Source organism: Dendrobates tinctorius, unplaced genomic scaffold (assembly GCF_039654945.1).
Source record: "Dendrobates tinctorius isolate UK_male_01 unplaced genomic scaffold, ASM3965494v1 ptg000022l, whole genome shotgun sequence".
In the NCBI taxonomy this organism is placed as follows: domain Eukaryota; kingdom Metazoa; phylum Chordata; class Amphibia; order Anura; family Dendrobatidae; genus Dendrobates; species Dendrobates tinctorius.
This window is the reverse complement of record NW_027361690.1, coordinates 80,463,945-80,490,181: the sequence shown is the minus strand read 5'-3', so window position 1 is coordinate 80,490,181 and position 26,237 is coordinate 80,463,945. Positions and strand designations below refer to the sequence as shown.

Genomic DNA, 26,237 nt, shown 5'->3' with positions numbered 1-26,237 from the left:
GTTGTTTGGTCTTGATCTGGCCCCTTCTTTCTTTTTGCCATTGCCGTCCTTCTTGCTGCGTGTGGATGATGCATCCTATGTCATCCACACAGTGTCTTCCATCACACTTCTTGGCAGGTATGCTTCATGCTGCCCTGTCAAGAGCAGAGAAAGTTCTGTAATGCACATGCGCTGGGAAAGGCCAAAGAGGGCATGCACATACATGGCTCTGCCCTCGGCAGTACAGAGAGAATTACACTTGTGCAGGAGCGCGATGGAGTACAATATTTGGATGACGTATGACGCTTTATTCAGATGAAGCAAGAATCAGGATGGTGATCGCAAGAGTTATATTATACTCACCCAGGGGCGTTCTGGGTCCGGTCTTGGTCTGTTGGCTGTCACGGTCCAGTCCGGCGCCTCCCTTCTTCTAACGGTGACGTTCTCTTCTTTCCTTCCCATCGCGACTCCTGCGCAGGCGCACTGGTCTGCCCTGTTGAAGGCAGAACAGAGTCCTGCAGTGCGCAGATGGCTGTGAGAGGTCCAGCGCCTGCGCACTGCAGTATTCTGCTCTGCACAGCAGCCACGACAGGCAGCAAAGAAGACATCACCGTTAGAAGATGGGAGGCGCCGGACCAGACCGTGACACCCATCGGACCAAGACCGGACCCGGAACACCCCTGGGTGAGTATAATCTAACTCATTTTTCTTATCTTTCAGGTTACATCGGGGGCTTATCTACAGCATTACAGAATGCTGTAGATAAGCCCCTAATGTTGGTGCTGGCAGCTGATAGGCAAAAAATAGGGTGACAGATTCCCTTTAATATACTCACATTGCTGCTCTCTCCGGGATCCAGCGCCGTTCTGCTCCTTTTCTCAGTGACGTCACCGCACTTCAGTCTCTCCTGCTCACTCTATGCTCTATGAGTGACCCGGAAGTCTCTATTACAACGTAAGACCATTGAGTCTCGTTCTTACACTCCATAGGCTTACACTGTAAAAGCCACTTTGGGGTCATGAAGGGCGCAGAGTGACCCGGATAGTCTGCAGAGGGGTGAGGTCACTGAGAAGAGGAGAAGAACAACGCTGGAGAGAGCGGCAATAGTTCAAGGTTGACAAAAAGAAATGTGGCAAACAAAATTGCATTTGAAGAGCAAGAGATGTGCTGATATTATGTTTTGTCTATTCCCTGCGCTTCCACCACCTCTTAAATCCTTATCAGGAGCAAACGAGACTGTTTTTGCCTTTGGGTTGATATTTTAATGTAGAATTAATATGTTTGTGTTCTGCTTGATGGAAAAACCATCAGGACTCCCTTACTAGCTGTGATTTAAATGCCTGGGTGCTACAATTTAAACAAGATCTGAAGCTGCTGCCTTTTAAAATAATCCTGACCTTTCCAGTTGTCAGAGGGAGCATTCCTTGCTGAAGAGCTATTCTCATGTGGTGTCCTGTGAGTGCTGGGAAGATGTCATTTGTTACCCTTTTTTAACTATTTCACAGCCTGAAGGGGACAAAGTTTCCTGCTCACAAGAAACAGTCAGCACATGTCTAGTCCGCAGTAGACAAACTATAGGAGCTGTGTTTTAAATGTTAAGTTTTTGGCATTTAATTAAGGGTGCGGCTCATTGACATGCTTTTAAAACCATCTTTAAGAGTAGCTCTGGTGAAATGGCTGGCCTGATTTGATAACAATGTCCCCTTGTTAAGGGAACCTGTCATTGAATTCATGCTGCCTAAACCAACATTGTAGCCAGGAATGTTTTAATCTGAAACGCTCTGGAGAAAACATAGCTTGAAGCGCCGATCAGGACTATAGGGAGAGATAAAACTAGTCTGGTGACAATGTAAGTGGTTACAAGGTATGATGTGTTTCCCTAACCCCTTTTAAGTATGTCCCGGTTACTGTATGTTATATGTGATACATGTGTATATATATATATATATACTGATATAATGTTTAGTGTAATGTTATAATGCTCCTGTATGTATATATGTTTCTTCTTACTGCGTAATGTATATTATAGGGACAGTTCAGTTAGTGCTAAAGCCACTAGATGGGGGTACAGAGCCCTTAGTCTGGCTTCACACTAGCGTTTTGTAGATGGCAGCCTACTTCCTTCTTCCGTCCTCTGTTAAGCCCCGCCCACTGCTGCACTTCTTCATTCAGCTCCGCCTATGTCTGCATGCGTCCTGCGTACCCTATCTTTAAGAATGGGTACACAGGCCATGCGGGTGTATGTTGATGCATGAGTACGCGTCATTTTGACGGTGCTCTGAGCTGCGCCGAATGCAACAAGTGGCGTTTTGTTGCGGTCGGCGGACGCATCAAAATGTTGCATGCGGATGTGTCAGCATGCATCCGCATGGCCTGCGTACCCAATGTTAAAGATAGGGTACGCAGGACGCATGCAGACGTAGGCGGAGCTGAATGAAGAGGTGCAGCAGTGGGCGGGGCTTTATGGAGGATGAAAAGAGGAAGTAGGCTGCCATCTGCAGCCCTGCCGAACACTAGTGTGAAACTAGCCTCAGTCTAGTCACCCTGTAAATAGTTAACATAGGAGAGGTTAGCTGGGAGTAAGGTAGCAGGATTTCCTGGTTTAGTTCAGTCAGGGGTGAGAAGCCCACAGTGCTCTGGTGGGCAATATGCCCGAGCTGCCCGACACCCCATAACGCTAAAGAAGTGTGTGCCCAGCCATCTAGAGACTTGTATACAGTGAGCTTACACAACGAGGATGCCGGAAAAACGTACAGTGCGGTACGACCCAATCTTGAGCAGTGTGACAGGGAGAGAGGAGAAGGGAAAGACTCAGTATTGTGTAACATGGAAACTGATGTAGATGATGGAATGTAACTGGATGTGCTGAGAAGAACTGAAAGTAAAATTTTGCATTTTGAGTTTTACCTGGATTGTGTATCTGTTCATTCACATGAACCCAAAGGCGACCCCACGGAACACAGGGTAGGCCCTGTCGGCACCAGGAATGAAGAGGCAAGTGTACTACAAGAACAATGTAGTGTGTCTGTGAGGGAAGGCCAGGCTCAGGTGCCCCGGTGTCCTCGGCCATGACTACGGCCCTAGCCTACCTTTACACCACCACTAGCCGGCCTTTTTCTGTACCGCTATAGTTGATTGACAGGTCTCTCCAATGTGTAGCTAGAGACCTATCAATCAACCAGTGCGATAATGAAAGAAGACCACTGGAAAAGTTTGGCGTTACTGGAAGAAGCCTGCGAGAAAAACTTGGCTGCAATGCTGCAGTCAGGCTCTGAATCATGCTGCTGGTGGTTATGGCAGCATGAATAGAGTGACAGGTTCCCTTTTAAGGAGTTGTCTCAAGTTCTTAAATGTTTAAAATTGTAAAGTGCTTGTAAAAGTCAACAACTATGCAATGCATCTTTTATTATAAATCCTGTTCTCAAGAGCAAAGGGACTTTTAATTCTATAGTTAACGGCTCATTGCTTAGGTTACCGACCACCCTGCTGTCTCAGCGTGGCTAGTTACCTAGGCAAGGAGCACACACTGCAGGCTCCTTGCTTAAGATCATCTAGCTTTAGTACCCATGCACTTCCCCCATGCCGCAGATGCAAAAGTGTTTGCAGTTTGAACCTGTGGCTGGTCTGAACTTTTCAGGAGCACAACTCACCCCAGTAACCAGGATGCTGGGAGGAAGGGGAGTGTTGGGCTTCTGAAGATAGAACACTCTATTACTTAACCAATGTAATATTCTCATGCTTTTAGGCAGAGAATATGCGGTCTTGGGGTAAAGAAGCAAAAAAGTTCTCTCCGAACTCTCCCATCTCCAGTTTATTCTAAATGTAGCAGGCAGTTTCCTTTTTCTGTCCAACTACTACACCAAAGACTTTTCTGAACCTTTTTACCAATCAGTGCACAGGTTGCCCATTTCATTTTAAATTCACTTTAACTAAACTACTGACACATAGAAAGCTCAGCACAATGCTGTGCTTCACTAAATCTCCTGCAAATGACCCTACATTTGCTCTATGTTCAGCTAATGATACTAAACTAACATTCTCCATGATCTGTACCTCCCATTCTCATCTCCAAGACTTCTCTTGTGCTACAGTAGTTCTCTAGAATGCACTTCCCCAAACATCAGGTTAATTTCCAGCATCCACAGCTTTAAAATTTTAAGGCAGACAGATTAATTCTCAGAATTTCATATCCCACAAATTCTTGTACCCCAAGTCGTGTTTTTATTACTATATCCTCTATTTTTCAAATCACAACCAAGTGAGAAGAGGTGGCACTGGGTGGGAAATAGAGCTGGAATGACCGAGGCTTCAGATATATACAAATCGCTTTTCAGCCTGATTTGTATATAAATTTAAACACTGATTTCTCAGTAACTGAAGAACAGAATGGCCAGGTAAAGTCATTGCTGGGCTTGTCTGTGAAAGAGCTATATGCACATTTAAATATTTTTTTGTGTGAAATCCTGCTGACAAATTCCCTTTAAAGTTTACACCCCTCATTCTCTACTCAGAAAAAAAATAAATAGTGCTTGCATTGAAGCTAGAGAATGGAAGATTGGAGACAAACAAATTCTACACATCTTCCCCAAAGTTAATAACGAGGGAATAAACTACCTCTGAACAGACAACTTAAAGGGAATCTGTCACCCTACTTTCGGCCTATCAGCCACGGCCACCGCTATTAGGGGCTTATCTACAGCATTCTGTAATGCTGTAGATAAGCCCCCGATGTAACCTGAAAGATAAGAAAAACAAGTTAGATTATACTCACCGGGGGGTGTGATCGGGTACGGTGGATGTCACGATCCGGTCCGGCGCCTCCCATCTTCATACGATGATGTGCTCCTCCTTGCTTCATGCTGCGTTCCTGCGCAGGCGTACTTTCTCTGCCCTTTTGAGGGCAGAGTAAAGTACTGCAGTGCGCAGGCGCCGGGAAAGGTCAAAGAGGTCCGGCGCCTGCGCAACACAGTACTTTACTCTGACCTCAACAGGGCAGAGAAATTATGCCTGCGCAGGAGCGCAGAATGAAGCAAGGAGGACGCCATCTCTAGAAGATAGGAGGCGCCGGGCCGGAATGCGACACACATCGGACTTGACCGGACGCCCGGGTGAGTATAATATAACTCGTTTTTCTTATCATTCAGGTTACATCGGGGGCTTATCTACAGCATTACAGAATGCTGTAGATAAGCCCCTGATGGTGGTGGCCGCATCTTATAGGCCAAAAATGGGGTGACAGACTCCCTTTAAAGACCACCACATTATGAAATTGCAGTTCTTTGCTCCACCCCATCCCATTGTATACAGAATGTGTACATAGCCACTTTTTTGATGATTGACTTACAAAGACAGCTCCAAATTGGACTGCCCACTGCTTGAAATTATTAGCTTATATTGGACCTTATTGGGTCTCAATAGTGCATCAGAGCCTTGGTCCACCATAGTATCCTCAGGCAGTCTGATAGATCAATCTGACTCTGAAATGTCATAAACTGTTGATGGGCTCAGAGGCAAAGGTAGGAGAATAACCTAAGATCTCTATTAGTTGCAGATCAACACAGAAATAAGGAAAATACAATTGTAAAGAGGATTAATATCACAAATAGTTGAGATTTTGTACTAAGAGTATATAATGTGAGAGGGTTTCACATGTGGACAGAATAAAATCTCAACAAGCTTGTAATCAAGAGGATTCCGTATAAAATACTAAATATAATGTTTTTGGTTCCTTATCCATGCGTCATGTCCATTTACGGCAAGTATGTTTCAATGCACCAGGACGTTGACTTGATACTAAATCAGAGCGTTCTTTTATTGAGATTCTCGCATAATCTGGCAATTAGATTTCTTTTCTGGACACTGAACAAGAAGAAATTTTGTACTACTTAAATCTTGCTGTAAATTGTTGGGTTATTGTCATGTGGCTCACCTTCAACTTGACCAATGAAAACCATATTTCACATGTTGACATGAACCCCCAACCCAAGCCCTGTGGGTTCTTTTCCATTTATCCAGGTTTGCCTGATGCTGGTCTTGAGGAAAACTTAGACGGGTCATATCACTCTTTCCTCCAGTAACAATAGCACTACCAGTCAAGAAGGAAATCCATAGCATTACCCGTTTATGTCTTCTCCAGGGGTAGGTTGGAAGAAGCAAGTACAATGTCCTCATGTCCTGGGATGGTGGGATTTGATCATGGCCAGATATAGTGACAAACTGGAGGTAACTTTTGTGGCCTGTTTTATTTTAATAGCTCCTTGTTGGTTGGACCTTCAGGAGCAGCCTGAATATAACAATGACATTACTTACCCTAGACCACTAAGAAAGTGAAAAAACACTTCACTAGCCTAGACCACTCCTTTTTAATAAAATTACGGGTGAGAAGATTTGAACCCGCAGCAACAGGAGACTTAGTTATTTCTTGTCCCCTCTGCTATATGTATCACTCAGATTCCAGGAGTTCACGATACTGCACAGCTTTGTAGGACCAATAACTTTATTACTGTATAATATACTGTAAATGGCAGACTTCAAATTTAAGGAAAAGACAAAAAAAATGATTTTAACATCTTTAATAGTCAAACAGAACAATAAAAGTGCAAACAAAAGTAATTAATTCACATATGAAAATACCAGATACAATCCAAACCTGTCAAATAGCAAGTGACACAGCAAAAGAAGCCATTCTTTACAGGCATCCTCCTTGTTCAAGACATGAAATTTATATTATTTAACCCTAAAGGTGCTGACACTTTGGAATATAAAGTACAAGCTGGGAAAAATTAGGTTTCTGATGATAATGGAGACAATCTATGGGACTGTATTATTATTATCATACAGCAGATGCTATAGACTTGCTGCAAACAATCTGGGTGTCAGCACTTCTAGTTCTGAGGAATATAAACCTCACTTCTTGAATCCAGAGAACCCCATAAAGCTTGATTAGTATTCATCACTATATAAGCCACCGATTCACTGCCCATGTGATTATTTGTAGATGTACACATTGCTTAAAAGGGTTGCCCACCTTTGTGGACTTTTTTTTTACTTAAATGCATGTATTTGGTTCTAAAAATCAGTTTTGCAATTGGGTTTTATTAATACATTTGCACCAGTTGGCTTTTACAGGCTGCACATACCAGTTTGATGTGGTCTACCGTCATAAATCAGCTGAGGAGTTAAAAAAAATGAGGTATAAAAGATTTACAAACTCTCCGGTCTCCCCATCATATCGGACTTACTCACGGATTCCCTGTTAACTTGGTTGTACTGCAATACAGTACAACCAAGAGGCTGTAAAAAGTAAACAGTGCAAAATTATTAATGAAACCCAATTACAATAATTAATTTTAGCCCCAATTACATGCATTTAAAGGGGTATTCCGGTATTAGGCTGCAATCTGCAGCCACTCTATGTGACTGCAGACTTGTGAATCCTCACATTGCGCACCCTGCACGCTGTGAGGATTCTCTGGCTCCAAAACTGGCGGCCGTGCGGCCGCAAGTGTGCGGTTTGCATACATGAAGTGACTACCAACTAGAGATGGGATGTCTCCCTCAATGTAAGTGTAGTGTCTAGTTGAGATGTGACCAGAAGAATGCAAATCGCATACTTGCGGTCATATGATTACCCACTCCTGGCACTGGCACCGCAGAATCCTGACAGAGCTAAGTGCACGTGATGTGAGGACTCACAACTTTGCAGTTTGCAGACTTGTATCCCAAGGCCAGACAAACCCTTTAAGTAAAAAAAAATCCCAACAGATGGGATATACATACCCAGCACATGCCAGACTTTACATTAGATAAGCACATAAAATGGCAGCATCTGCTATATGTAAGCATCACATAGACATTTGGTGAATATATTCTATTGGTTATGTATGATATGTAGATAATAACGTTGTGTGCTGCACATCCATTCACATTACAAAAATAATTTTTTTTTACCAATATATAACATATATATAACAAAAATATTCAATACAATGGGCCACATCAAAACTATCTGAGAGTAAAACTGCCCACAGCAACCAATCACAACTCAGCTTTCAGTTCATTAACTGCTCTGGGAAAATGAAACTGCTCCACTATTGGTTGCTTGTTAGCAACAAAGCCAGCATTACTCTAAAACAGTTTTAATAAAAGAGGCCTTATACCTCTAATGTGAAATTGTGTCTTTCTCCATATATACGGAGGTGCTCTTCTCTAAATTGTTTCTAGGGGGCAGTATCTCCAAACATACTGAGGCAAATGAGACTGTATAGCAGTGCACAATAGGCGCATACAGCGCTTGTGTACGGCTCCATGCATGAGGTTCTGAATTGTGCAGAGGGGTTTAAAGAGGAGCTGACACTTGCCATATTTTTGTTTTAACAGGTGTAAGTGATGCTTTTGACAGGAATCTCACGTACATTTTTGGTTCCTCTCTGTATGTAAATGTGGTCTTTTTAGCCAAGATGGCGCAGTCCTCAACTCTTCTCTACGTCTTCTCACGACCAGTTGGCTAAAGAATTAGGTTTATGCACAGGGAAGAGGTGGCGGCAATTATACAAGGTAAAAAAATATGACATCTTTAGGGCAAGTCACAGGTCATTTTAAAAACATAGATGAAAGATTTCACTTTCCCTTACATGTGGTGAGAAGTGTGAAAAAGACTTATGTTCACACTGAGTTTTTTCAAGAGTTTTTGGAACAGAAACTCACCAATAAAAACACAAGATTTGATTGGAAAGTTGGAGGATTTCAGAACTTATTAGAGTAGAATTTCTCAGTCTGAATGTATCCTAAGGCTATGTACACATGGGGTTTTTAGAAGAAGTAAAAATGACAATTTTTCGAGTGGAAGCCACGTCAGGACACGTTCTTTCTTTCAGGGGAATTTTGTTTCCTGTAGATTTTCCTAATACCGTATATTTTTCCAGAGCTTTTTTCCTCCATTTGATTGGACAAGGTCTAGTTTGGAGCAAGTTCCATTAGGAGATTTTATTTTAAAAATTCAAATGCACTTTATTTTCTCCTTCTTATCAAAGTCTGAAACTGAAGAAAATTGCTTAAAAGACAGACTGAATATTACACATATGAACAGCAAAGTGGTTTTGCGGTAGAAATGAATTGGAAAAGTCTGCATAACTTTTTTTTTTTTTTAGCAATTTTTTAGCCTTTTCAGAAAACTCCATGTGCACATACCCATAGAGACATGTTGGTAGTCTAGGTTAGGAATGGTAATTACATCTTCCAGCAAGCAAAAGTGGGCTTTGGGGTTAGGTGTTTTATGCATTACTTTGAGCATTAAAAAAATAAGAACAAGCTTTTTCAAACATTGTGAAATATGCAAAGCTCACCCATCTGAAACAAGAGACGTAAAATAGGCGCAAGGCCCAGAGGACTTAGACCAAAGGCAAAGCTCCACTTCAAGACAATGCTTAAGAGAAAAGTAAAAATTAAGTATTTTTTATTATATACTTATTAGTTAAGCGTCTTCATCATCAGATGCCAGCACGTTTTGGTTCTGTAAAGCATTGGATTGTTGACAGCAAAAAGAAAAATAAATGGTATCCACTCGAAGGTGCTATAGCCTGATCAGTCCTGTGTAATTGCATAATTAAGCATATAGTTTTGGAATCAGCAAGACCATATATTAAATATATCATATTATCTGTGAAAATATTTATAAGAATGAAAGACATCATCTTAGACCCCCACAAAATATCCTATAACCTTGGGTACCATCAGTTCTCCACACTGAATCAATGTGTCCTAAGAAGTAGAACTGCCTACTCAGCATTTGTCTTTCGCCAATTTTAAATGATAGAGCTTTAATATATGACTCAAGTTATCAAGAACTTATGTTAGTATTTGTTAAAAAATTAAATTGCATATACGCATTTCATATAGACTAATAATAACTGGAGATGTGATTTCTCCCTAAGTTGTTAGTGCATTATTTGATAGCACATTGTAGGATACATAACATTCTGTTCTTTTACACACCGGTGACAGTGTCTGCCACTTGTCTTTTTTCATCATTCATTTCACATTACTCATAAATACGACAGATGCATGGTAAATGTTCACTGACACTGGAGAAAAAGAATCCCAATTAAAGGCTTATTCAAACCAGGAATAACGTGATACTACTAAATGCCCTAGAAAAAAAGAAGCACCTATTTTAGTAAATACTTGCTTTAAGGGCTCATAATCACTTGCGAGAGACTCGTATGAGTCTCTCTCACGAACACCCGGCACTGCTGCCGCCACCGGGACCAGAGCGTGCGGCTGCATAGAAATACATGTAGCCGCACGCTCTGGTCCCAGTGCCGGCGGCTGTGCTGCCTACGTGACATCAGCAGTAGTAACTGAGGCTGCGCAGACTCCCCACCTGACCCGCTTTGAGCTGACAGCGTGGGAAAATGTTCAGAAACTTTCCCACACTAATGAGTTCATGTCCGGTCAGGCGGGGAGGCTGCACAGGCAGCTTTTAATCCACTACACAGTGGTGGTAGTTGTAAACTATTTAACCCCTTGAGATGAATTGCAGTATGGGACATGACTGTACGGCAGATAGGTATGGGATATTGTTGTTTTTTATTTTGGATTTTTTACAGGAGAATAAGGGTTTCGATTGGATTAAGAGTTAAATAAAGATGGGAAAAAATGTGTGCTTATTTCATTAAAAGTCTTTTTTCATAATGTGCGTGTTTTTTTAAACCATTGAGACTAGTGGATTAATAATGGATAGGTGTCTTATTGAAACCTCTCCATTATTAAAGGGGTTGTCCGGGCTTTTCACATAATCTCAGTACATATCTGGGCTGCAGAATTATGACAATAAGTAATTTACTTTCTGTCACTAGTTTGCACGGTTTTCTAGATATTCTGAACAGAACGTCCAAGGGGGGGGTGTTATGGCATTGAAATGAGAACTAGTCGTAATCTCTTACTCTACTCCAAACATGCCCTCTGTAGCAAGAACCCCACCCTCCATGGCTACAGGCCCTCCCCGTCCACATGAAGCAGCCCTCATCACACAGTAACAAATTCTTCCCCTCCAGCAGCCTCAGTGCAGAGAGCAGAGAGCTGCTCCTCCCCCAGACACACACTGAACAGTGATCTATGGAAAGTGAAGCTAGTGAGGAGGGAAAATCGTCCTGTATTCTGTGTATTCTGGGCCACTCCATGATTACAATACATAACTCATTATCAGTAATTCCTTCCCTCACTGTCCCAGGCTGCTGGCAGCAGTGAGAACAGACTGTGTGATGGCCAGTGATGGGGGTCTGCAGCTTCTAATCTGCACAGGGGATGGCAGTCACTGATGTAATCTGTTGTGTGACAAAGCCTCTGCTGTGTGAATGAGACAGCTCTGTGTCACTGATGTCTTCACACAGCAGCAGATTTGGTGCAGTGTATGTGTGAGCACTGTGTCTCTAATGACACAAATACTGATGGGAGCAGCTGTCCAATCAGCAGCTGTAACAGTGTGAAGTGTTGAGGGGTGTATGTATGTATGTATTGTGCTGCTTTCACAAATACAAGATCACTGCTGTGTTCTTTCCAATGCTGGAATGATGATAAAGATGAGTGCTGGTGCAGTTTACTGCCAGCCAATGAGTGGGCAGTGGGTGGTGCTGGTCACTGGAGCTTGCTGACACTGCACCAAATCTGCTGCTGTGTGAAGACATCAGTGACACAGAGCTGTCTCATTCACACAGCAGAGGCTTTGTCACAGAACAGATTACATCAGTGACTGCCATCCCCTGTGCAGATTAGAAGCTGCAGACCCCCAACACTGGCCATCACACAGTCTGTTCTCACTGCTGCCAGCAGCCTGGGACAGTGAGGGAAGGAATTACTGATGAGTTATGTATTGTAATCATGGAGTGGCCCAGAATACAGGACGATTTTCCCTCCTCACTACTTTCACTTTCCATAGATCACTGTTCAGCGTGTGTCTGGGGGAGGAGCACCTCTCTGCTCTCTGCACTGAGGCTGCTGGAGGGGAAGAATTCCCTTACTGTGTGATGAGGGCTGCTTCATGTGGACGGGGAGTGCCTGTAGCTATGGAGGGTCGGGTTGTTGCTATAGACGGCATGTTTGGAGTAGAGTAGGAGGTTACGACTAGTTCTCATTTCAATGCCGTATCACCCCCCCCTGGACGTTCTGTTCAGATTATCTAGAAAACTAGTGACAGAACGTAAATTACTTATTGTCATAATTCTGCAGCCCAGATATGTACTGAGATTATGTGAAAAGCCCGGACAACCCCTTTAACCAGGCTTAATGTCACCTTAATGCCACCTTACAATAACAAGTTAATCCTTTAATTTAACACCTACAGCTCCAAAATTTTACACACACACTACTAACATTATTAGTGAGAGACATATATAAATCTAACGGATATGCAATGGTTTACTGTATGTAAATCATGTCTCATATCCTGTCGTAATCTGTAATGATTTTACAGATGCCGACAATTGAATTTTCACCTATTCTGCTATCTATAGCTCTATGACATATAAATATGTATACTGTATATGTGTGTCAATGACATATATATGCCTATACTTTGTGCATACATGTATTCTATCTATTCTATTTTAACCTGTCAGTGTGATTTTACAGTATAATGCCCTGAATTGCGACTTTTCTAAAGGACACCGGTGCGTATTTCTCGCAAGTTACGCGCATGGCCCGTGTGTAATCCGTTTGTTTCTCGCACCCATAGACTTGCATTGGCGAGTCTCGGCTGAGATACGCAAACAATCGCAGCATGCTGCGATTTCTCTCGCACGTATAAAACGTGCGAGAAAAAAACGGTTGGTGTGAGCTGCCCCATAGATTAACACTGGGACGAGTAAAATGCAATTTTTTTATCGCCTTGCACTCGTCCGTATTCTACGCTAGTGTGACTCCAGCCTAACCTATAAAATAGTCATTTTGGAGCATGTTTTCTTAGAATTCTGTACTGTGCTGTCTCATGTAAGACTAAGTTCACATGTTGTATATTTGGGGTGTTTTCCATGCAGATTTGTGTGCAGAAAATCGGCAGCATAGGTATGTGCAAAAGTTAAGTATTTGGTACAGAAATGTTTGCACCATTTCTGCATCTCTTGGCATGAAAAATGCAGTGTAAAGTAGGAGTTTTTTATGCGGTTTTTATATGCCTTTTTGTTGGAGATTTTTTCCCACTCAGTATGGGTTAAATTGGCTAAAACGCTAAGGATATGTGCACACGTTAGGTATTTGGTGCAGAAATTCCTGCACCAATTTTTCTCTGCACCAAATCTGCAAGTCACAAATACATGAAACTTCAAGTTTGTTCACTTTACTGGCATCAGGAAACCCTTCAGGTTTTGTGACAAAGCTGCGATGAAAAACAACACGACAAATCTGTATTGTGTGCACAGGCCCATATTTCAGGTTAGGTCAATGATATTTCGACAAATCACACCTACACATTGCTATGTGGAAATTGACCTGTAGTGCTCATTTTCAAATCTGCAGCATGTCAATACTTTGTGTGGAATCTGTGCAGACTTCACCCTTTGTAAAGGAATGGGAGACATCTGATGCAAATCCGCAACAGAATCTGTAGCTAAATCTGCATGTAACAACAGCAAATTTTGCTGCAAATGAATCAACATTAAATACGCAATATGTGAACTTAACCTTATTCCTTCTGGAAACTTCTGAATAAATTGACAAGTATTTTTTCTTTAGTCAAGTAAATATGTTCATCTAGAATTGGACACTTTCAGCATTGATTGTACTATGTCAGAGGAAAAATGCTTTTGCATTGTTATTTTGCAGGGAATGCAGGTATTTACAGGAAATGTAGGCATTTTTGAAATGTAAAGGAAACTTGACAAGTCCTTTATGATAATGGATACTATTGTCCCTACCTAATATCTTCCTTTTGGGGGGAAACTCCCTTAGTGGGCACAGTAAGAAAGCCTACATTATTTTCAATGCTGCCCTCTAAGCCAAAGATTTGAATCCAAGTCTGCCCTTATTTTGAAACCTACAAATTGATCTCAGCCCTGCTGCTTTCTTCTATTCCTATCCATCATGATGAACAGTCTCAATGACATCTGACCTTAAATTTTACAGACATGCTATCTGCATGATCTGTGCGACCTTACAGCTGCCATACATTTACTGCTGTCTGACCTATATATAGAGTATTGCCTGTCAGTTGAAGTCAATGAGGATCCAATTAGGACATACTGTATGTTACAGAATAACAAATGTACTTATGTACTTACTTTAAGTTATGTAGTTCAACTATGAGGTGCAAACGGATTTACTGTCCTGGCATAAAGAAATTGTCACGTCATTTCTGAGTGAATATTCATATTTTGCTATTTTGTGCCAGTTCAGTTCCCAGCTATTTCTTAAATGTGTTCCTATTACCATGCACGAGGCCTCATTTAACTTCTTAGGAAAACCTATTTAATTTTGAGAATAATTTATTGATTCCACACGCAGATCCTTCTGATTTCATGTTATTTTATAAATTTATAGTTTTTTCCTCCACATTCTGATTAATTAGAATACTAAAATGACTTAAAACAGTAGCAATCTTGTGACTGATCAAGCTATAGATTGAGTAACCCATTAGAAAAATGACTGCCGTCAATGCCTTAAGACTGTCTGAATGTGTAAATGGGCTCTAAAATACTCTTGTCATTGGGTTTGCTATGCACATAGTATGTCATATATGTTATGTTTAGAGTTCTTAGCATTCATTATCTTTCCATAAATTCATTTTAAAATGAACGTTGTAAATAATCCTGGTCTGTCTCCTCCTCCTCTTCATCTTCTTCCTCATCATCAAGATAAACAACAGCCACTTTCTTATCATCAGACACCATGTGACCTTGGTGGACTATTCTTTGTAGCTGCACAGTTCTGTCAACCTCTGAGGTATCACCAATAACCTGGTGGGATGGGATACTATAAGGGAGCTGAGAGACGCCAGCAATTTCTTCCTCACTATATCCACTTTCTGCCACATCTGAGTCATCCTTTAATTCACTGTATTGCTGTCCTTCAGTAATCACCATACTGGTTTCTTGGGCTCCATCTTGTCCTGTGTGCTTTGTGGCAATTTTAGTTATATCCATTTGAAATGTGAATGACTTCTCTGTTGGACCCAGTTTAATGTGTTTGATTGACCTCTCACTCTCAGTGGAGTCTCCAGATGGAGATGAGACAATATACTCTGATAATTCATGGGATTCCTTAGTTGGTACTTCAAAAGTCATATATTCTGATATATGACTATCAGGAGAACCCAGCTGTATATGTCTAATAGGTATGCTTTTACCTTTCGAATGGGAACCATCTTCTCTAATTTGAAAATTTGGAGAGAGGCGGCCTTCAAAAACAATTTGCTCTCTGCTTGGACTCAATTTAATATGGTGGACAGATGTGTTGATGCTGGACCGATCATTTGACTGAAAATCTGACTGTGCATCAGAAACATAACCTTGGTGCTTAGTTTGCTTTGCTACATGGACTTTCTGAGTTGCAAAGTTATATTCAATAGGAGTACTGTCATCGTTGGCATCTAAAGTGATACTAAGCTCATTAGGTCTTGGAATAGATTTTTCTAATACAATTTCCTTGCTCATTTCACCAGAGTTAATTTTAAAATGTGAGACAGATTTACTTGCACCAGCCACATAGTCATCAACATTAGGTCTTGGAATAGATTTTTCTAATACAATTTCCTTGCTCATTTCACCAGAGTTAATTTTAAAATGTGAGACAGATTTACTTGCACCAGCCACATAGTCATCAACCTGAATTATTTTCTCTTTATCATCACTCTGGTTTTCCTCAATAAGCAATGTTTCGTAAGCATGGCTTACACTCTCGGCAGAGTCATCTCTACTTGTTAAGCCTCCTGTGACATTTTGTCCAATGCCCACTGTTTTGAAAATAGGTCCATGAAATATAATCTGTTCTGCTTGGAAACTTTCTGCTGGACTAATTTTAATATGTCTAATAGATCTATTCTGGTCTGAGCTGTCTTCTGTATTGTTTACGTTTTCCAGTTTAAGTGTTTCTGAAACAGGACCCTCAAAAATTATCTGCTTCTTTGAGAGTATTTCCCGTGGTCCAATTTTGATGTGATGCTCAGACCGGTTTATTTCTGTTGGAGACAATTCACCAGCTGAGCCTAGTTCAGATCTTGTGTCCTCATATGAGATTTGCTCATAATTGCCAAGTTCGATGTGTTTTATGAATTTACTTGCATCAGGGGAGATTTGCCCTATGGATAGTTCTCTTGTAGGACTAAAACGGATTGTTGTGGTGGCTGGCCCTTTGACACTGATCTCTTCAGTATAATGCTCCTCACCACTATTTGCTCCCATGGAGTGACGTAATTCTTCATCCTTATCGGATTCTTTTGAAAATGTAAGATTTTCATTTTGTTTATGAAAGAATGATGGTAAATCATCAGATGATTTTAGATTTGATGCATGTATGGTTGTCACTTCACTCTCCTTAGCTAGCTCTAACATATCTAAATCATCGGCATCTACTGTTTGTGATACATTAATTTCTGCTACAATTGTAACCATACCACTTTCTTCAGTTTGTCCAACTTTTTTAATATCCACTGCCAAACTGCTGCTCTGAGTTAGATCTTCTCCAGCCAGTGCTGACAGTTCATCAACAAGGTCTTGTGGAAGTTTTCCTTGTAGACAATCCAAAGTTCCTTTCAATTTTTCCTGTGGATCTTTAACATCTTTTGATAAAAATTTGATTATTGATGTCTTCATTTCTTGCGGCACTTCAATCTTTTTCTCAATTATAATGCTTTCAAAATGTGACTGTTCTTTGTCTTCATTGATCAGTCTTTTTTCCTCTCCATCAGAAGTATCTTTACTTGCTGAGCTTTGCTCAGTAGCCATGGCATTTTTGAGAAGCTCGCTCAAACTTTTGCGACCTTGTGATCCTTGTAAGAACTCATCTTGCCAAGAATACTTAAGATGAGACTCTTCTTCAGTGTGAATCTGACCTCTTAAAGTTTCCTCTTCTTCCATTTCTTCTAGACATGGATTATCATCGGGAACATAAACAAAGTAATCTGTTTCCTCATCAACATGCTCACCCTCTGTTATTTCTTCAACTTGAGATGGATCTTCTCTGAGGGCAGTTTCATCTTGCAGACTTTCAGTTGATATTGGAGTATGTTGTTCAGAAGTGACTGATTCTTTCATATTGTAGTTATCCTCTGCCTCTTCTACATGAAATGGGGTAGGAAATTCTCCCTTGTCATATTCGATTGTTCCAAATGATTCTTCAACTATCTCAACATTAATTGACTTTCCTGTCCCTGTTTTTAATCCAGAATGAATTACATTTCCTATCCATTCTTCTGCTTGTGCTCCAGACACATCCTTTAAGATTGTTTTCTTTGTTGTTCTGCTTTCTATTTCCCCAGGCAAGCTACCAATTGATCCTGGCATAGATTTTGTTGGTGACTGAACAGTTGTTGTATTCCATAAATCTGTTAAGTCAGGCTCATCAAACAAATCCATTTCTTCTGTTGTTTTAGACTGCACAAAAATTTGAGTTTTTACAAACCCATCACCACATTGCTCTTCCTTTTCCATATAGGTTACATTAGAGTCATCCAAAGCAGTGGGTTGCCCTAATTGTCTTAGAATATCTGTGACTATAGCTTTCTTCCCACTATGCTCTGATAAATTTTCTGCCCCTTCGTAAATTTCTTGTGCTTTAATTACCTCTTCATTTTTTAGAAAAGTAGTGTCTTCGATCACATTAGTTTGATTAGAGTTTCCTGGAAGCCTGCTATGTTCCACATTCTCTATTTCTGATCTATCTTCTCTTTTTCTTTCTTCACAGTGTATTGGGATATTCAGGACAACCTGCTCTCCTTGCATACTTTTTCCAAATATTGTTGTTCTAAGTCCAATGTCCTCCTGTTTCTTCTCAATGGAAGAAAGTCTATCTTGTTTTCCAATAAAAGTGTTTCTATCATCCACATCTTTATGGCTAGCATTTCCTTGTGCATTTTCCCCCATATATTTTTCCTGTGTACTGATTTCTGTTCTTCTTGCTCCCAGTTGTATTGGTATTTCTAATATAACTGGATGATCTGACTCTGCGGATTCTTTTTCCCCAAGTACAACTGTTTTTATCACACGAGTGTTCTCATGGATGTCAAAATTTGATCCTCCTACAACATTCACATCACCTATTTCAACGTTTTCTAAATCCTTTCTTTTTTTAGCCTGTTCTCTTTTTTTCCTTTCTTTTTTGATGGGAAGCTCTTGTTGTTTACCCTCTTGAATCATTTCTTTTCTCAGTGGTTCTGCCTCACTTGCTGCTTCACTGATTGTATTTGTTTTTTTGCTATACTCGAGATTACATTCCAAGGTTTGTTGTATTTGTTCTATAGGCTTTGAAGTTACTTTATGTTCTTCAATTACTTTTGATTCTAAAGTCCTTTGGGAGACAGAATCCTGTTTTCTACCTTCTGTCCCAACATGTGCATCTACTTTTTTGGCCTCTTTGGAATGAGTTCTTGGACGAGCAACTGGTTTAAGATCTTTAACTTTCTCCTCTTTCTTTGTTTCACTTGTAAGTGTTGACTGGGTTAATAAAAATGGTGTGATTACTGGCTGGTTTGTAAGGTGCACTGGCTGATGCAAAGTTTGTGGGAATGCAGCCTTGTTTGACATGTCATATCTTGAAGGAAAACCTATCTCCCATCTTCCACTTTTGTCGTGAGTTGCATTTTCATATGCATGAGATACATAAGAACTGCTTGTATTACCCAGGTTTGAATATTTTGATCTAATTTGTTTTTGTGGTACAGTGCGAGTTACGAATCTGTCTATGTTTGTGGTGTCTATATTTCTTCTTTTCTCCTCTTTGTGTCTTCTAATTGGGTATTCAGTTGCTCTTTGAGAGTATTTTGTTGATTCCTCAAAGGATGATGTTACAAATCCTAAATAAAACATATCACATACATGTTATGTATACCATGAGAATATATTTTAGAGAAACATGGCCCTTTGGGCATTTTCTTAAAATTATATTTTTTATTTATTTGGGGTCATTCTGTACTCGGAAATAGAGACAACAGGAAATAGTCACATTATGCTTATGCATGATGTACCGTGTTTTTCGGATTATAAGATGCACTTTTTTCCCCCAAATTTGGGGGGAAAATGGGGGTGTGTCTTATAATGCGGATATACCTTATCAGCGTGCCGCTGCCGGTGTCCGGTGCTGCTGCTGCACTGTGTCCAGTGCTCCTGCTACTGCGCTGTGTCAGGCGGTGCTGCGGGGGGCTCGGCTGATATTTTGTGAAATGCTGAGATCGTATCTCCCGAGATCTTGGTGCCGAGATTTCCATCTGCGCATGCGCTGCCCCTCAGCGGCCATTTTCCATGAGTCCACCGCACAGGAAATCACAGAACTGTGGGGGCTCTGGCCTTTCACAAAATGTTGGCAGAGTCTCCCGCAGCACCACCGGACACAGTGCAGCAGTACCGGACACAGCGCAGTAGCAGCAGCTCCAGATACGACACAGTGCAGCAGAAGCACTGGACACAGCGCAGCAGCAGCACCGGACACAGCTCAGCAGCAGCATCGGACACCCGCAGCGGCACGCCGCACATCGAAACACCCCCTTATATCCCAGCCTGCAACCTGCAGCAAAGCTCCACACTTGCCTCCTCCAGCAGTGACCCTGGGACCCCGCTTCAATGCAGTCACCACACACGGTAAGCATTAGGACGCATGGATTATAAGAAATGCCACCATTTTATTAAAAAAAATTTTTTTTCCTATTTTTCTCCTCAAAATTTAGGGTGCATCTTATAATCCGGAGCATTTTATAATCCGAAAAATACGGTATAGAACACCAAAAGTATGTGGGCACTGCTTATAAATAGAGAGTTTAGCAATGAATTTAGCAATGTTCATGATACGTTTTGGTAAAACCATGTATACAGGTATAAAATATCCATAGTAATACTGGAGAGCTGAATGGTTTTCACCAAATTCATGTTATATATCACCTTTTTAATAATTTAATTAATCAAATTGGACTCTAGATTATATAAAACGTGTTCTTTGGATTAGGATTTGGTGATACAACTCTCATTTCCATCTGCCAGTTTGGCAAAAGAGAAATAAATGCTTGGATCTATGGTATTTTAATGGTCTAACATCAATTAAAGTAACTCAAGATGCTACATGATACAACGACATTCTACATAATTATGTGGTTTTCTATGTTAGCATTTCACAACTTCCATGAATAAAGAATGAAGAATAAAAAATAATTTGCTAAATTTAGTGTGGACTGACTTGACTGGCCTGCAAAGAACAAGTGTTTCTCACTAAAATAGAATATCATTAAAAAGTTAATTTATTTCAGTTCTTCAAGGCAAAAAGTGAGACTCATATATTATACAGAGTCATTTCAAACAGAGTGATCTATTTACATAGTAACATAGTTTTGAAGGCTGACGGAAGACCTTATGTCCATCTAGTTCAGCCTACTGTATTTTTAGTGCAGCTGTTCTGCATTGTTGATCCTGGGGAAGGCAAAAAACCCAGAGTAGAAGCCAATTTTCTCTATAGGGAAAAAAATTCCTTCCCCTAAGCTGGGTCAACCATCTACCTATAATATTCTGTTATTCGTAACCTTCTATACTGTTACTCACAAGAAAAGCATCCATTCCTTTCTTAAATTCATTCAGTGAGTTGGCCATCACCACTTCCTCAGGAAGAGAATTCCAGAGCCTCACTGCTCTTACCATGAAGAACCCTCTTCTATGCTGGTGCAGAAATTGTCTTTCCTCCAAACTAAGAGAATGCCCCCTTGTTTTTGTCACAGTCCTTGGTACAAACAGTTCATTGGAGAGATCTCTGTATTGCCCTCTGATATACTTGTATATACAGTGGGGAAAAAAAGTATTTAGTCAGTCAGCAATAGTGCAAGTTCCACCACTTAAAAAGATGAGAGGCGTCTGTAATTTACATCATAGGTAGACCTCAACTATGGGAGACAAACTGAGAAAAAAAAATCCAGAAAATCACATTGTCTGTTTTGTTTTCATTTTATTTGCATATTATGGTGGAAAATAAGTATTTGGTCAGAAACAAAATTTCATCTCAATACTTTGTGATATATCCTTTGTTGGCAATGACAGAGGTCAAACGTTTTCTGTAAGTCTTCACAAGTTTGCCACACACTGTTGGTATGTTGGCCCATTCCTCCATGCAGATCTCCTCTAGAGCAGTGATGTTTTTGGCTTTTCGCTTGGCAACACGGACTTTCAACTCCCTCCAAAGGTTTTCTATAGGGTTGAGATCTGGAGACTGGCTAGGCCACTCCAGGACCTTGAAATGCTTCTTACGAAGCCACTCCTTCGTTGCCCTGGCGGTGTGCTTTGGATCATTATCATGTTGAAAGACCCAGCCACGTTTCATCTTCAATGCCCTTGCTGATGGAAGGAGGTTTGCACTCAAAATCTCACGATACATGGCCCCATTCATTCTTTCATGTACCCGGATCAGTCGTCCTGGCCCCTTTGCAGAGAAACAGCCCCAAAGCATGATGTTTCCACCACCATGCTTTACAGTAGGTATGGTGTTTGATGGATGCAACTCAGTATACTTTTTCCTCCAAACACGACAAGTTGTGTTTCTACCAAACAGTTCCAGTTTGGTTTCATCAGACCATAGGACATTCTCCCAAAACTCCTCTGGATCATCCAAATGCTCTCTAGCAAACTTCAGACGGGCCCGGACATGTACAGGCTTAAGCAGTGGGACACATCTGGCACTGCAGGATCTGAGTCCATGGTGGCGTAGTGTGTTACTTATGGTAGGCCTTGTTACATTGGTCCCAGCTCTCTGCAGTTCATTCACTAGGTCCCCCCGCGTGGTTCTGGGATTTTTGCTCACCGTTCTTGTGATCATTCTGACCCCACAGGGTGGGATTTTGCGTGGAGCACCAGATCGAGGGAGATTATCAGTGGTCTTGTATGTCTTCCATTTTCTAATTATTGCTCCCACAGTTGATTTCTTCACTCCAAGCTGGTTGGCTATTGCAGATTCAGTCTTCCCAGCCTGGTGCAGGGCTACAATTTTGTTTCTGGTGTCCTTTTGACAGCTCTTTGGTCTTCACCATAGTGGAGTTTGGAGTCAGACTGTTTGAGGGTGTGCACAGGTGTCTTTTTATACTGATAACAAGTTTAAACAGGTGCCATTACTACAGGTAATGAGTGGAGGAAAGAGGAGACTCTTAAAGAAGAAGTTACAGGTCTGTGAGAGCCAGAAATCTTGATTGCTTGTTTCTGACCAAATACTTATTTTCCACCATAATATGCAAATAAAATGAAAACAAAACAGACAATGTGATTTTCTGGATTTTTTTTTCTCAGTTTGTCTCCCATAGTTGAGGTCTACCTATGATGTAAATTACAGACGCCTCTCATCTTTTTAAGTGGTGGAACTTGCACTATTGCTGACTGACTAAATACTTTTTTCCCCACTGTATATATTAGGTCTCCCCTAAGTCTTCTCTTTTCTAGAGTAAATAGACCTAATTTTGATAACCTTTCTGGGTGTTGTAGTGAACCAACTCCATTTATCATTTCAGTAGCCCGCCTTTGAACCCTTTCAAGTTCAGTAATGTCTTTCTTGAGCACCGGCGTCCAAAATTGCACGCAATACTCGAAGTGTGGTCTGACGAGTGATTTGTACAGAGGGAGAATTATGTTTTCAAGTGTTTATTTCTGTTAATGTTGATGATTATGGCTTACAGCCAATGAAAACCCAAAAGTCATTATCTCAGTTAATTAGAATACTTTATAACACCAGCTTGGAAAAACGATTTTAAAATCTGAAATGTTGATCTACTGAAATGTATATTCAGTAAATGCACTCAATACTTGGTCAGGGCTCCTTTTGCATCAATTACTGCATCAATGCGTTTTGGCATGGAGGAGATCAGTGTGTGGCACTGCTGAGGTGTTATGGAAGCCCAGGTTGCTTTGATAGCAGCCTTCAGCTCGTCTGCATTGCTGGGTCTGGTGTCTCTCATCTTCATCTTTTCCCCTCCCACTCTTCCTCCAGACTTTGGGACCTTGATTTCAAAGGTCTAGTGTGAAGTCTCCACAATCAGTGATGGTTTGGGGAGCCATGTCATCTGCTGGTGTAGGTCCACTATGTTTTATGAAGACCAAAGTCAGCGCAGCGATCTACCAGGAAATTTTAGAGCACTTCATGCTTCCCTCTGCCGACAAGCTTTTTGGAGATGGAAATTTCATTCTCCAGCAGGACTTGGCACCTGTCCACACTGCCAAAAGTACCAATACCTGGTGTAAAAACATCAGTATCACTGTGCTTGATTGGCTAGCAATCTCGCCTGACCTTAACCCCATAGAGAATTTATGGGGTATTGTCAAGAGGAAGATGAGAGACAACAGACCCAACAATGCAGACGAGCTAAAGGCTGCTGTCAAAGCAACCTGGATAGTAACTGATGCAAAAAGAGCCCCGACCAAGTATTGAGTGCATTTACTGATCATACATTTCAGTAGGCCAACATTTCGGATTTTAAAATCATTTTTTCAAGCTGATGTTATAAAGTATTCTAATTTACTGAGATAATGACTTTTGGGTTTTCATTGGCTGTAGGCCATAATCATCAACATTAACAGAAATAAACACTTGAAATAGATCATTCTGTCTGTAATGACCCTATATAATATAGGAGTTTCACGTTTTGTATTGAAGAACTGAAATAAATTATCTTTTTGATGATATTCTAATTTTGTGAGATGCACCTGTGTATACGGTATATACATACACATATTAGTACAATGTATTCCAAAATACAGTATACTATAAAATGCATTTCAATGATATACAATTATTGAAAATATACAATACTTGGTTAAAGTATGGGAATTGAGGATTGGTAAAATGATCTGAAGAACACTCTTAAAGTGTTCCAAAAACACTACGTGGGGTTGGAGCTGGAATAGTCTCGTCTCTGGACACCAGTGCTCCAGAGAAAACTGTACCTGGTTGCAATCATGAAGCCAGGCTCTGATTCAGATAAGAGGTTCTCTTTAAAACAGAAATTAGTGACAACTTTATCTTACCTGCAGGCCTTTCCCGAAATGAATGTTCTGTCCAGATCACTCCACCTGCAGGCCTTTCCCGAACTGAATGTTCTGTCCAGATCACTCCACCCTTTTTGTTTTCGGCCTCCAATAGTGCTCTGTGAGAATTAAAGACCACATGATTAATGAGAAAAAATAGGGTAAAACCGTGAAAATCAAAGCTGTGTAATATGTAAACTAAATATGGTGAAATGCTATGTTTACATGCAGCAGATATCATCCAATGAGTGATCTTAAAAGAAAAGTTTTTGGAAGGAGAATTAAAGCCACCCAAACTGCCTTCAAGCTGATAGCTGAGTACACAATGTAATCTGACCAATGCAGCATACTGTAATCTGTATATACTGTAGGAGATGTTGGCTTCACACCGCTTAGATGTAGGAAGTGCAGAGATAGCGGTTGCACGTGGGTCTTGATACCTAAGATGGCTCACTCAGAAAGGTTGGTGGCCAGGTTACAGGTCTTGTATTAAGGCCAGTAGCTTCAAATTATGCCCATAATGTATTGTGTACTTTGGCTGCATCTAATCCCCTGATGGTTATCACACCTCATCCTACACTTGGACGCTACATAAATTATCTTTCTTGAACAATCTGTTGAAAAGGGAATCTGGCACCTGATTAATGCTATGCAAACCATGGACAGTTAGTTCGAAGAGGTGTCCCATGACCATACCTGGAGACGAAACTGCCCCCTGTCAGCTTCTTCCAGTGACTCTGCAGATGACTGACAATACTACTTATGGGGCTGCTTAGGCCTCTTTCACACATCAGGATTTCGCCGTCAGGAGCGATCCTGCGCTTTTGACAGAAACAGGATCCGGCGAAATGCAATGCCGGATCCGGTTTCCCCCCCATTGACTTGCATTTGCGCCGGATAGCGCCGGATGGCCATGCGTTTCATCCGGTTTTCGCCGGATCCGGCAATGTGTCGCGATCCGGCGTCTGGAAAAAATGGCTACTGTAACGTTTTTTGTCTCCGGCGAAAAAGCCGGACACGCCGGATCCGGCGCGTCCGGCTTTTTCACACAATGAAAGCCTATGAGCGCCGCAATGCGCCTGATCCGGCGAAAGCCGGATCCGGTGGCCGGATCCGTTTTTTTTGGTCTGAGCATGCTCAGTAGCTCTGCCCACAAGACATATATAAAAGCATGACAGTGGGACCCACAGCCACACCCAACATGCCACCCAAGAAAGCAACCAAGCGCAGCAGGAGAAGGCAGGAGACCACTGCAGCACCATCAGCACCACCACCATCCCAAATGGAGCAGCAAATGGAACATGCTGAGGAGGGGAGGCCAGCAGCAGATGAGAGACGGTAATTATCAAATCCCCCATTCCTCCAAACTAGGGCTATTGAATATCAAGATATTCATTGGCCCTTTGTTTCTCTTTATTCAACAGCCGCCCAATAGATGCAGCAGCAGCAGCAGCAGCAATGGCAGCAGCTGGAACACCACCCACAGGCATGGAGTGTGGCCACCAGGAAGACAGCACATCATCTTCTGGGAGCCCTCCCTCGCATCGTCAGCGTTTGACGGTAAGTTTTTATTTCCAAAATCCATCATCTCTGTGATATATGTCTATTCATTGCCTTTTATTTCAAAACAGGATTCACAAGATGAAGAGGAGCTCCCAGAAGAAGAAGGAAGGGGTGGACAGACACTTGGAGTGGGCTCACAATTGGTAAGTTTTTTGCATCAAACGCAGAAACACAACATCACACTACACACAACACATAGAAAACAATGTTCTGCAGACCACACACAGCAAACAAATGCCTACATCCAAAGACATAACATTTTTTGTTTTCTTCTCTAGTCTTCCCAATCTGGTGCTCGGCCAAGAGGTCCTCGCAGTGCCTCCCAGGGTCGTCGGCGACAGCAACGCGGCGGTCACCAGCGTGTAAGTATAAATATTTTTGCTTTGTTTTTTTGCACTTTTTATTTCATTTCTTTTGTGGAGGCTAATTATGTTATTTTTGTCTTTTTCTTTAACAGCCTTCACAGCGTGCTCCCGACTCTGACGGTGAGGATGGAGGACTCGATGTGGACCACCT

The 26,237-nt window shown here is 41.3% G+C and overlaps 1 protein-coding gene across 1 annotated transcript in view; it reads right to left on the bottom strand.

Moving 5' to 3' along the window:
• Window positions 1-12,206: 12,206 nt before the first annotated feature.
• Window positions 12,207-26,237, bottom strand: part of SYNM (synemin) — a 77,868-nt gene continuing 63,837 nt past the window's right edge. Inside the window, exons 3-4 of the mRNA XM_073568777.1 lie at window positions 24,159-24,277; window positions 12,207-18,976 (exon numbers count right to left, since the gene is read on the bottom strand). Coding sequence (XP_073424878.1) covers window positions 14,754-18,976; window positions 24,159-24,277 — 4,342 coding nt within the window. The 3' untranslated portion in view covers window positions 12,207-14,753. The remainder of the gene's footprint in view (window positions 18,977-24,158; window positions 24,278-26,237) is intronic.